Here is a 12,749-nt window from a genome sequence, read left to right as displayed (position 1 = left end):
CTGAAGGAACCTAGGATGAGTAAGGTACAGACATGATTATTCTAATGGTGCAGACAGGATTGAGAGAGAAGAGGGGAGGGGAGAGATGGAGAAAGGCATGGATGGAGGATGACGTTTGGATTCAGATTTTGGAAAGGAGAGTAAAGGAAGGAGGTGAGCAGAGATTTATTTTTAAAATTCGATTAATGTGTTTCCCCCTCTTTTTCTTGTTATTTTTCTCATCTGTCTATTCATACTTGGATATTTTGTCCAGTGAACTATCTTCTAAGGACTCTGAGAATGCACTGAACATTTTTGGAGGGTTTACTGGGTGCCAGACGCCACTTTAGGAGTTTTACATATCTTCTCCATTTCATTTAGTTCTCTTAGCACAGAGAAGTGGGAGAAGATAGTCCCATTTTACAGGTGGGATGAAGAAAGAGATGGAGGAATTTGCCCCAGGTTACTCAGCTAGAAGGTGGTGAAGAACTCAAGCCTTCGGATATCAGCGCCTGGCATTTAACTACCAGTCGCTCTTGCTGGGAATCCGGCTCCTCTGCCACCATCCCTGGGCCCTGCTCAGAGAGTTTGCACGCGGCCGGTCGCGTTCCATCGTCTAACAAGGTCCAGCACAGCGCAAATCCGAAGATCGTCTACCCCGGGGAAAAAGAGAGTCTGTTTAATTCTCCTGTGGCCCTCCAAGTGAGTTCTTTTGGGTTCCATTGCCTAGACGAGGAAAGTGAGGCTTTGCCTGCTCTGCGCTCACAGGGTCGGCAAGTAGTGGTACCCTAGGTTCCTGCTGTATTCCAGAGATAATCACAGCTGCACAGGTCTCGTCATTTTTATGCAAAGGCGTCCGGAAGGCTCGAACTCTCCCTTGCACAAGCCCATCTGTCTCTGTGCGCCGCCCCCGGGACACGGAAGCAGGCGGCGAACAGCGCCGAGTGGGTGGAGAACCGTCCCCCGCCACTCACCCCTGGGCCAACTCTCCGCGCCTTCTCAGCCGGCACCCACGAGGCCGACCTCTCTCGGCCTTAAAAAAAAAAAAAAATTCCCGGCCTCCCCTGCACCCCGCCTGCCGCCCCCAGGGAGCTGCATTAATATTAATCTCGCTGAATAATTGAAGGCCAGAGATTTATTCGAGCTTCGGCGGGGGAGGGCGCGCAGCTGGGCCGCGTTTAGGCTGCACCACCCGCGTGTTTCAGCCGCTCGACTCCGCGGGACCTGGGACCCCCAGACGTGGGAGGATGGGGTGGGTGTGCCCGCCTGTGAGTTTGGGGGTGAGTGTGAGCTGAAGCAGGTGCTCCGGGGAGTGAGGAGGGAGCGCCAGGGGCTGCTCCAGGGAGGCGGAGACGGAGGGGCATCCCGGGTCTCCGCGCCGTCGCCTGCGCTTCACCCCGTACGGGGTGACCCGGGGCCACGCGGGCTTCAGGGGAAACAATAGCTACTCCTTAGATCCTGGGCTCCTGCCACCGGCTGCCCAGGCTTTCCCGGACTAGCGGCGGGGCCTCTTTTCTTATTTGGCTAATTTATGGCGAGAGGCTGGGGGGAGGGATGGCAGAGGAGGGACCGCGACTGGAGATGGGGGCGGGGGGCGGCGGTTAAAGGAGTTGCCCGAGGCGGCGGCGCGGGTGATGTCAGCTCTCGACGAAAATAGAGAGGGATCGCCTGCAAATCCCCAGCTCCGGCGGGGCTAAACCTTGCAATCCCTCCCCGGCCGGCGCCGAGCCAGGGCGCAGCGGCCTCCGCCGCCTCCCCCGGCGCGCACACACCCGCACACGCGCACGCACGCTCACCGTCCTCTGCCACCACTCTCTGCTCCCGCCACTCGCCGCGCCCGCGAGCCCCGCAGCAAAGCACAGGTGGCAGCGGCTGCAGGGGCGCATCGCAGGCGTGCGCCCTCCTGCAGCCCTGGGCGCATCGCTCTCTCGGGGAAGCCACCCTCGGAGCCCCCGGAGCTCCCCGCCAAGCGCCATCCCCGCGGGCGGAGGGGAGCGCGGGTCGCGCGCCGTGGAGAGCCGGGACGCGGATTAGCGCCGGCAGGAGCCTCCTGCGCCCGCTGAGGCGTTAAAGGGCTTACCCCGGAGGCGGGTGGAAGGGCGGGTAGAGGTTCCTCTTAAATACCGCTCCCGGCAGCACTTCGCGCTCATCCCGGCGGCCGCTCTCTCCCCTGCCCACAGCTGCCGGATAGTGCTGAAGAGGAGGGGGCGTTCCCCAGACCATGGCATCCACGGAAGGGTGAGGGGATTTTTATCTGTACTCGCGGGAAAGCGGGGTCGCGCGCGGGGTGGTGGCGCCCCTATCCGGGATGCGGACAGAGAGGCGTCGGCGGCGGGCCTCGGAGGTGGTGGCGGAGCCGTGGCTTGGCTGCGGATGCGATAGTGGGGAGGGGATTGATTTTCTTTCTTGGAGATTGCTGCTTAATCCTTTGAAAATGCGAGAGGCTGAGGGTTGTTTTATTTTGATTAAAAGGGTAAGGTGCGCTGGGGGCGTGAGAGTGTGAGGAAGAAATCCTCTTGAGGTTACTTTTGGGATTTCAAAACAATAGGGGATTGGGCACAGTGTGAGCAGACACCGGGGTAGCAGCGCCTGGAGCGCGGCGCCCCAGGCCCGAGGCGGGCTTGCAGGTGGTGCCGGCCCGGAATGAATGAGCCAAGACCGGGCCCTGGGGCAGGGCAAGGACCAGCGCGCGCGGCCTCGAACGCCAGGTTTGCAGAGTCGCCATGGAGATGCTGGGCCCGCTCCGATCGCTCCTTGTCCCTGGAAGGCGGAATCTCCCTGGCTAGCTCTAAAGAAGGGTGGAAGAGATTTGGGTGCTTCCCGGGAGGCGGGAAAACGTGTGGTTTGGGACAAGGGCAGGAGTCGCCAGACTCCAGCGGGCAGGGATAGCATTGGCTTCCCTATTCAGCCCGAGGGTCTGGAGTCGTGTCCTGCCTCCCGAGATTGCAGTTGGCATGGGGAAAGCTCCCTCGCAGTGATAACTAAAGACAACCGTCTTTAGCAAGAGACAGAAGGGGCTGCAGGGGGCAAAAGGATTCTTTGAATACTCACACATCAAAGGAAAGGTCCACAAACAGAGTCCTTGGACCAGTATCTCCCAGAAAACTTTTTGGGCTTCGTAGAACCTGAGTGGCAATGAAAAGACTGGGCAGCTCAGACCTTTGGTTAATTCCCAAAATTGCAGTTACTCACTTGCAAGCGATCACAAGATCCATGTTATGTGAAAAGCAAATCAGGGGCTTCTCTGGGCTCAAGTGGTGGTGTTGGCATTTTCCTGTTTCTCCTAAGAAATTTTGCCAACTCCGCGGGCTTGTTTTAGGGGAATGGATCTCTAAGCAGGCTGAAGAGCTAGTATCCAAAGCCAGATCTCTAGACTGCAATCTCCAATAGAAGGAAAATATTTCTAAAACTGTCTCTCTGTGTCCAGGAGAAGGAATTCATTCCTTTTCTGTCCCCCAGAGTCCTTCCAAAGGCATCTGGCATCTTGTCATTGCATGAAATTTTGTCTCTCCCTTTGCCCTATTTTGCAGTTTGGACTTTTTTGATTATTGTTTCTCCAAAAAGATGTTTCAGCAAGACACCTGTGTACAAGGAGGGTGGTACCTTGTGCTAAAACAGATCTCTAGAAATAGATACTAGGAGCCCATATGGATCAAGATCAGTGCCTTCCCATGTTTAATTAAAAAGGCTTTTATATTAGAAAAGATATGAAAGAATTTCTGGTTGCCTTCATGGACCTTCTAGACTTATCCTTCTTGTAAAGGGTAGGGTGGAAAACATCTGTGAAAAAGATGGATGATATTAGTCTTCCAAATCCTGCATCCAGCTCACTCCCTATTTTTATGACCAGATAGAGAAAGAGAGGTTACGACAACAGCCCCAAACTAAGTATGTTTATTTTACCTTTGTCCTAAATGAAAGCTGTCAAATGATGTGACATTCGATGTAGAGCCAAAGTGATTTTCAGCATTTTAGAAAGATTCCCATCCAATTAATCCCATCTTTCTGCACTGTTTGTGGTTAAGAAATGATTCACCAGAGGAACTTATATTTAAGAGATGAAAGAATTGAAAAAAGTTGAACGGCTGGGAAACAAATATAGGATCTGTGACCCATTATTATTTAACAGCAGTAACTGATGAGCAGGTGACATTCTCAGAAGCCCTGGTCTTTCCTTTCTTCTTCTCTTCTTTTCTTCCAGGAGCATTTACTGAGCACTTGTTGAGTGGAACTCACATGTGAGGAACTCCGAGTTGGGGGGATACAGAAATAGTCTGGGACTGCCTTTTAGAAGTCTAGCTCCATCCAGTCAAGGATTTTTATTAGTAAATTGTTCATGTGGACTCATGAGATCTCTTGCAACTTCTAACATCTTTGGTTAATGTGCCTTGTAAAGAAACATTTACTAAGACTCCTCAGGCTGTCTCCTTTGTTAGCTTTTGCCCTTCAACAATATTGAAATTGTTTCCTTGAAACATACATTACTGAGAAGGAAGCAAAAATAGCAATATAGTTATATACTTTCAATTTATATGTTTTCAGCTCAACTCTGTTTGATCCAGAATGTTTGGGGAATAGGATAATATGGGAAACTGACCATTCTGGTTCACATTTATTTGGTGATGTAATTATCAGCAGCAGAACATGTTAATTACCAATTTCTAAAGAATTATTAGAAGCAATAATGACATCTTATGTTTGTTTAACACTTCACTTTCAAAGCTCATTCGTGTACCTCATCACATTTGATTCTTCCAGTAACTCTGTGAAGTAGGCAGTCCAACAAAAATAGACTTTAAGGGTAAAATTATATATAGGGAATACCATCTTTCCAGAAAGATTACAAGACTTGGCAAAGCTTTGGGGTTATCATCTGAAAAGGATGTGTGCTGGGCATGGCTGGTGCAGATTACTGGCTCTCTCTCAAACTTTTGGCGTACCTATCCTGCAAATTGCCTTTTAGGATATTCTCTTTGTAACCTGTGCATTGGTCTTTGCCTGTGCAGAGCATATGCCACCACAGTCTGGTTTTTTTGAGGGCTTTGATTATTTGGAATTGAGATTATTAGCATCCAGTTTCCATAAAAATCAATAGTGGACTCTTTGGTAGTTCCCAGGCTCTGAGAGGTATTTTCCTGCAAAGCAAGGTCTAATTTAATAGTTGAGCATTCTTTTTTTCTGAGTTCCCTGTCATGGCTAGAATTACGGAGATGGCTTTTAGGTCCCTGACCCAAATTGGAAAGAGATTATAAGTAGTTGGTGGCAGCCAGGCTAGTGTCCATTACTGACTGGGTCACAGTGGAGTGCCCAGATGCTGAAGAGGCAGGCATTTTATAAATATCTTCTTGGAGGTGGGGGGTGGCTAGGTCACTCTCTATGTCAGAGACCCAAGGCAATCTGTCTTCTGATCAGCTCCCAGGAGCCAAGGGGTCAGGGCGAAAGCCAGCCATGAGGGCTTGGGCTTCAGTTTGACTTAAAGAGCAAGGGAAAGAGAAAACTGCTGACAGTGGAAAAACCCTGGCAAGGGAGACCCCTTGAATTTATTATTTCAAGCAAATAAAAGCAAACCATAACCATTGTCCCCTCGCTTCTCCCCTTGGGAATGAATTTGAGGTCAGCAGGAGGAAAAGCCTACAGAGTGGACTTATTGGAAAGTGAGTAAAGGATATGGGGCTTATGGTCTACAGGGGTTTGCAGGTTGCATGCCTCAGGCTTGGCTGGAATTTTCATTTCTCATTTTCAATAATATAGAAATCAACCTCCTTGGGGAAAATAGATATTAGTAGAGCTATGAGAAAACCATTTCATGTTTACTAAGACAGTCGCTGTGAGTAATTGAAAGCTTAATTCTCAGGAAATAATTTCTAAATCCAGATGAAACTTGTGAGGCAGAAACTCCATGTTATTAAAAACCAAAAGACAAATCTGTTCATCAGTATCAGTGGCCACTTCTTTTCCTCTTCCATGCAACACAATTAGGTGTTTTGTGTCTCCTTTGGCTTTGGCTTTAAAGGACGTGTCAGCAAGGAAAAGTCCTTAAGCGATGATGCTTCAGCTGCAAAAAACGAGCAATATATTTAACAGCTAAGTGTGAGATTTCTGGGTCAGTGTGCCATAAATCCTACAGTTCCAGAATTGCAAAGCTTTTTCATGATTTGAAGCTCAACACAGAATGATTTCAATGTAAATCCTCCCCTCCCTGCCCTCCTCCATGGCTGTGTCACACAATGCCCTGATGTCTGGTTTCCCCCCTTTTAAAGGCAAACTGAATTGTTTCTCATATTGAATTTTTCTCCCATTGGACTGGCTTGCCTCTTGGCATGAGCTGAATCTATTCTTCATTTCAGTGGCCTGCTACAATTATTTTAATCTACTAAAACACTGATAGTATTAAATCTTCTAGGAATAGTAGGCAGAAGCATTATTCTGAAGATAAAATTTTAGTTTTGCTTGCATTTAAAGAACTTGTCTTCGCAGTCTGAAGAAACATCTAACAAACACCAGACATGCCTTGCTTGCAGCTTTTGATTTCATGCCCTTAACAGCTTGTTGGGGGCCAGGCAGGATGCTTCATAGAAAGGGTTTTAGAATCCAGATTATGGCAAATCTCTTTATTTACCACGATCATGAGCTTGCTCTCTCCTCCCTCTGCCCGCCCCTCACCCCGCAACTCTCCAAGTGCCAACTCCTTGGAATGAATTAATTAAAGGAATGTTTAAAAATATCTCTTTGCTCCATCTTCATGTGCTCCATCATTGACTGGGGGCAGATGGGCCACATATTTTGTCGGTAGAATAGAAAAGGACTAGCATCTCATTATAAATCTGTCTGGTTGGCTTTAAATGATGTCAGAAAAGACAATGGGCCCACAGTATTAAAGGAGAATGAAAGGAAGATCTTTAAAATTTTAAAAAGAAGACCTCATTTTCTTAATGCTTTGGTTTTTCTTTTAAAGGGTTGTTTCTCAATGATGTTGATATTTATTTATTTTTCATTCACGTGTTTAATGTCTCACTTAGATAAACAGATGTGACCACTGTTTGCTGAACTGCTGTTTGGTATTTTTGGCAATCTCAACAGTTGCTTTAGAGTATGGACTCACTGAGCAAGAACTGTCCTTTGAAAATGGAATGAAGGGAATGAACTCAATTTGGTGGCTAGACTTGATCTGTGTCAATCCTGGTCTCTAGGATAGATGACGGCAATGTTAAAGACTTTGAATGAAGTGTTTGGGGTCAAGGAGGGAGATGCTGTCCCCATGCCCCCCTCTATATTAGAGGCTTCACTTAAATCACTGAGAGTACTTTCTTCTCTTACGTTTGGTCAGGAGGGCCATCTGTCACTTGCTGTTTGTAATCTGGCACAGGACTTTCTGTCATGTGGTTCTGTCATCCCAAGTTCCCAGCCACTGTGCTGTCAGGATCACAGAGCTGGTGACGAAGTTGGAAGTGAATCTGAGACCTGTCTGCCTCCCGCTTTGCCTTTTTCCCAGCACTGGACATGAGGTACTGGGTGCCTGTGGACTGTGTGTGGCCCATGGGTATATTCTTTTAGGCTCACAGAGGATTTTGCACATGTTTTAATTGTTCACCTATACTTAGTTTTACCTTAAAAAAAAATCCTGATTCTGGCTTCTCTTAAAAATTGGGAGACCTGATGACAAAGAACCTTCCCTTTTATCTTGGTACCATTTATTGAGTGATTATATCCTAGTTGGCTTTAAACACTTTAATGTGTATCAATTTATTTAATCCCCACAACAATATGATGCAGCAGGAGTGACTCTTAGCCTCATTTTACAGGTACAGAAACTGAGGCACGGAAAGAGTAGGCGAATTGCCCAAGATTTTACAGCCAGTGAGTGGCAAAGCTAGGCCTTCAACCCAAGCATCCTGGCTCTGGGATCCATGCCTGTAGTTACTAGGCCATACCTCTTAGTCCAGCAAGGGAGGGGTTAACTGGGGCTGAGGAATGGCCATCTCTTGAGATAGGGCATATGCCTTTCAGGTTGGGCACAGTCTGTTCTGGGACTACTTTTCTCATGTTACCTGCCTGACCCCTTACCTCTCCAAGGAAGTTATTGAGAGATTGAAAGCGTGCATACCATTCTCTTGGTATATACCACTGCCTAGTGGTTTTGGATTTGAAGAATTATTCAAAATCTCATTTCTATGTAAAAAAAAAGATCATTCAAGCTACCTTTCCCCCCACCCCCCAAGCACTTCTTGTTATTTTCTTTAACTTTGGTCTGGGTTGTACTTAATGGAGAGGTCTTTTGTAATTATTGGTTTGGTAGTCAGGAAGCCAATAGCATTGTCTGGTCTAGAGGCAGTGCTTTGAAAGAGCACAGGGCATGACCACATGGGTCCCAACCTTTGGGATATTGAATTGAGCCTTGGGTATGTGCTTTGTAGTGGCAAATGTAGCTGAGCTTATAGCAGCCCCTGGAATTTATGTTTTCTTTTGCAGCCTTCAGATGTGGCTGTTTAGGGTTGCGACTTAACTTACGCTCTTTCCTGAAACAGCTACTGGTCTTGTCCCTCTAGGAGTGGGGCTGATGTTTATTTCATAGCAGATGCAAACAGTGATGCGCTAAGGATGCCTTTTGAATCGAGGAAGAAATCTTCCAGAAGCGTATTTCTGTGTGTTTTAAAGAGTGGGACAGTTTGCTCATCACCCAACAGATGGCAGTAAATGTCAGCACTTTGTCCACACTGGTGGTCTGACTCCCTTTGGAAGCCCTTCAATCCTTAGGGAATCCCAATTCCCATGGCATTTCATTCTCTTTTGATTATAAAAGCTTTCTCCACCAAGTATAGAATTTGGTAAGAGTGAGGCAATTGACATATATCTACAGTGTTCCATATCACCATAAACAAATATAAACAGGATCAGCCAAGCTTATGTGGCTATATATATATGACTTCATTTCATCCTTGAAAATCCCCTAGGGAATATTATCTCATTTTAGAGATGAAAAAACTGAAACTTAGAGAAGTTTTGATTTTATGCTGTTATTGAGTTTTTTGTTCTGTTTTTTGTCATCTAATTGTACTGTGTTTTGTATTATCCATATTTTGCAATTAATCCACATTTCCTTAAAATTTCATGGATCCTTCCTTTGCTTTTTATTTTTTATTTTTATTTTTTGCTCCAGTGAGTGTCTTCAATAATTTCCTTCAAAGAAAGCAAGATAGCCTAGTGTCTCTGGAGAAAAAATAATGTAAGAATCTTAAATTCTTAAAGAATCTTAAAGAATTTAAGAGGCAATGCCTTAAGAAGGACAGCAATTATTACAGAAAGAAGTTATTCTTTCAGTGGAGATGTGACATTCAAAAGAAAATGTCACCATAAAAAAAGTGAGAATAAGTTTAGTTAATTGAAAATGATTGTCAGACCTATTTGTAGATGTCAAACAAGATAATTTCAAATGGAAGAAGTAGTAGTACATGAAGGGAGATAGGTAAAAGAAAACAGAGAAAAGAAGAAAATCATTCTTCTCTCTTAGATATCATGGAAAGCTAACTGCTGTAGATTGTGTTTAATCCCAATCTTTACTTAAAAGGACAGTTGGGCTGGGCATAGTGGTGTGCACCTGTAGTCCTAGCTATTCAGGAGGCTGAGGTGAGAGGATCTCTTGAGAATGGGAGTTGGGGGCTGCAGTGAGCTAGCTATAACAATGCCTGTGAATAACCACTGCACTCCAACCTGGGCAACATAGCAAGACCCTGTCTCTAAAAAAATTAATTAAGAAAGAACAGTTGGAATCTGATAGATTTCTTAGGAAAGTGGATGGACATCAACATGAACAAAATCCAATTAGACAAATTTGTTCAAGAGTGAAATGGATGGTTATCAACCAACAACACACATCTCAGACATTCTAAAGTGGCTGATGGTACCTGGGGGATTGGTTCAGCTATCATTTTTTCTATTTATATGCAACATATGGTCTAGAAAAAGTGTGAAGAATAAATATTGGGCTAATTTCTAAGAATAGATTAGAGAGTAATGGAATTATAGACTGAATCTATTTTCCCAGTATTTTTCTGGAACTCAATCCCATCAATCAGCAGATATTTATAAAATCATCATAGAATCTTAGCATTTGAAGGATCATTGATTTTTAGATCATAATTAATTGCTAACATTTCAAATGTAGAACTCATTATCTATTAGTCTGAGAGCACTGAACTTTAGAATCTTTTCACAAGTATTGATACACTGGGGTTGAGGTGTCATTGGTTGGTCCTGGGAAGCAGATTCTGAGATGGAGACTTGTGTGCATGGAGTTTATTGGGAGGAGCTTTCAGCATAAATCCTCACGAAGGAATGAGGGAAGCCAGGGTGGGCAGAGGGAGAGGTTGAAACAGTAGCACCAAAGCCTGCCAACCCACAAGGAGCTCTGGAACAGGGATGGCCCTTCAGAATGATCCTGAATTGAGGAAAGAGATTTGGCCTTTCTACCCCTACATTAACCAGCCATTGAATGGGGCTGTGCTGGAACAGAGGACATGGACCTCGGTACGGGGCAAGGCTTGGGGTTGGGGGGAATATAGTTAAGAGCTGTCACTTATCAACATGCCCAGCAGCTGGGCAAATGAATCATTCAGTCCTAAATATGGGGGGAAAGGGATCTGGGTAGCATGTCACAGCATCTACCACTGTTTCCAAATTCAAATGTTTGAAAGATAATAAAATAATGAGTCTGGTTGCTTGTGATCAGAATATCCAGGCATCCACAAAGCTATCATCTGTAGTAAAATGCTATACCTTGCTGGTCAAGTGATACAAAATTTCAGGTAGTCAGGAGGAATAACATTAAGTGACCTATTGTTCAGCATGGTGACTATAGTTGACAGCAATTGACTGTGTACTTGAAAATTGGGAGAACAGTAGATTCTAAGTGTTCTCACCACCAAAAAATGATAAGTATGTAAGGTAATGGATACATTAATTAGCTTGATTTATTTTATTCCACAGTGTTTGTCTATATCAAAGCATCATGTTGTTCATGTTGTATAGCACAAATACATACTATTTTTATTTGTTAGAAATAAGGAAATAAATAAAGCTATATCTTAAAAAATAAAAACCTCAAATATTACGAAATGGCATAAAGTAAAAAAGTAAAAGACTATCTCCGGCCCCAATCCTGTTCTCCAGAAATAGTCATTTTTTTTTTTGTTTGCCCTTTAAGACAGGGAAAGTGGATTCTGATGGGCAGGCTGGGGAGAATTCAAGGTCATCATCTTCCTCGGGTTTATTTATTTATTTATTTATCTTTGAGACAGAGCCTTGCTCTGTCACCTAGGCTGGAGTGCAGTGGCATGATCTCAGCTCACTGCAGCTTCCACCTCTTGGGTTCCAGTGATTCTCCTGCCTCAGCCTCCTGAGTAGCTGGGTTTACAGGTACGCGCCAGGATGCCTGGCTAATTTTTGTATTTTTAGTAGAGATAGGATTTCACCATGTTGGCCAGGCTGGTCTTGAACTCCTGACCTCAGATAATCCGCCTGCCTAGGCCTCCCAAAGTGCTGAGATTATAGGCGTGAACCACCGTGCCTAGCCATCTTCCTCAGCTTTAGCTGTGTCTCACATAGTCACCAAGTACATATGACAGAAGCCCTTCTCTTCATTCCAGTCCTTCCAAGGGTGCCATGTCCAATGGAAAGATGGTTATCTGAAAGTCCTGCTTTAGAGAGAGAAATTAGTTACATTAATCTAATTTCTATCTAGAGTGGTGAGTATAATGGAAGGGGTCAGAAGGAATAATAAATAAATATATTGAGAAAAGAGTGTAGCTATTATTGATATTTTCAGTGTTGACAGCAGCCATTTTCACACTACTGCAAGTGTTATTTCCCATGGAGTCCTTACCTGGGGAAAAGTGAACAATGAATTAGATAAATCCTTTCTGGAATATCCACTGCATTGCTCTGTTGATTCAAGAAGTCAGGTAGTCTGTCAACTTCAAGCCAAAGGTACGTATATGTTGATATTTCTCTGTTCTATTCCACTGGCAAATATTAAGATATGTTCAGAGGTGAAAGAACACTTTTGTACACACAACCCAAGGCCTTGCAAATTATATCTTCATGAGTGTTTTCCCTTATTTTCTTGCATCAGTTGACTCTGCTTTCTGAGACCAAGACACTGATTATCATTGTGTTTGTGTTTTTATCAGGACAACAAATTAATTCCAGTGACTCAATTGTAGAGCAACACAAGGTAGAGCAAGCCAACCAAATCTCATTGGAAATTGCCTTTCTTTTCTTTCCTTACCTGTTTTTAATAGTTACAAGTCTGTTATTTACCATGGCAGATCGGTATTATGCATATTTCCAGTTTGTGGGTAAAGATGTCACCGATTACATTCAATCTATATTTAGGAAATACATGTTTGCACATAGAATGTAACAGCCAAATAAAGGGGTATGAATGATTCACTATTCACTGTCAAAGAAATTATTTTTAACAAAAACTTTTAACCTTTTGTCCTCTGGACCAGTGGCTCCTTCCCCATAACATAAAAACATGGCTTTATTAACAATAAAAACAAAATGCTTAAATATACCTGACATACCTGAAACTGGGAACAAAAAGGGGTTTAATTGGACTCACAGTTCCACATGGCTGAGTAGGCCTCCGATTCATGGTGAGAGGTGAAAGGCATTTCTTACATGGTGGCAGCAAGAGAAAAATGAGGTAGAAGCAAAAGTGGAAACCCCTGATAAACCCATCAGATCTTGTAAGACTTATTCACGACCAC

The 12,749-nt window shown here is 44.6% G+C and overlaps 1 protein-coding gene across 3 annotated transcripts in view; it reads left to right on the top strand.

The window, feature by feature from the left end:
- Positions 1-1,132: 1,132 nt before the first annotated feature.
- SLC1A2 (solute carrier family 1 member 2) overlaps positions 1,133-12,749 on the top strand; it is a 166,923-nt gene continuing 155,306 nt past the window's right edge. The window contains exon 1 of one of the 3 annotated variants that reach the window (XM_030794826.1): positions 1,133-1,231. In XM_030794826.1, the coding sequence (XP_030650686.1) occupies positions 1,227-1,231 (5 nt within the window). In that variant the 5' untranslated portion in view covers positions 1,133-1,226. Of the gene's footprint in view, positions 1,260-1,613; positions 2,218-12,749 lie in introns of those variants that run through there. The other 2 variants (XM_030794827.1, XM_003254419.2) reach the window with 2 other exon arrangements.

This window comes from Nomascus leucogenys, chromosome 15, assembly GCF_006542625.1.
Source record: "Nomascus leucogenys isolate Asia chromosome 15, Asia_NLE_v1, whole genome shotgun sequence".
NCBI lineage: Eukaryota > Metazoa > Chordata > Mammalia > Primates > Hylobatidae > Nomascus > Nomascus leucogenys.
Note: the sequence above shows the minus strand (reverse complement) of the source record. Positions and strands in the feature narration are given on the sequence as shown.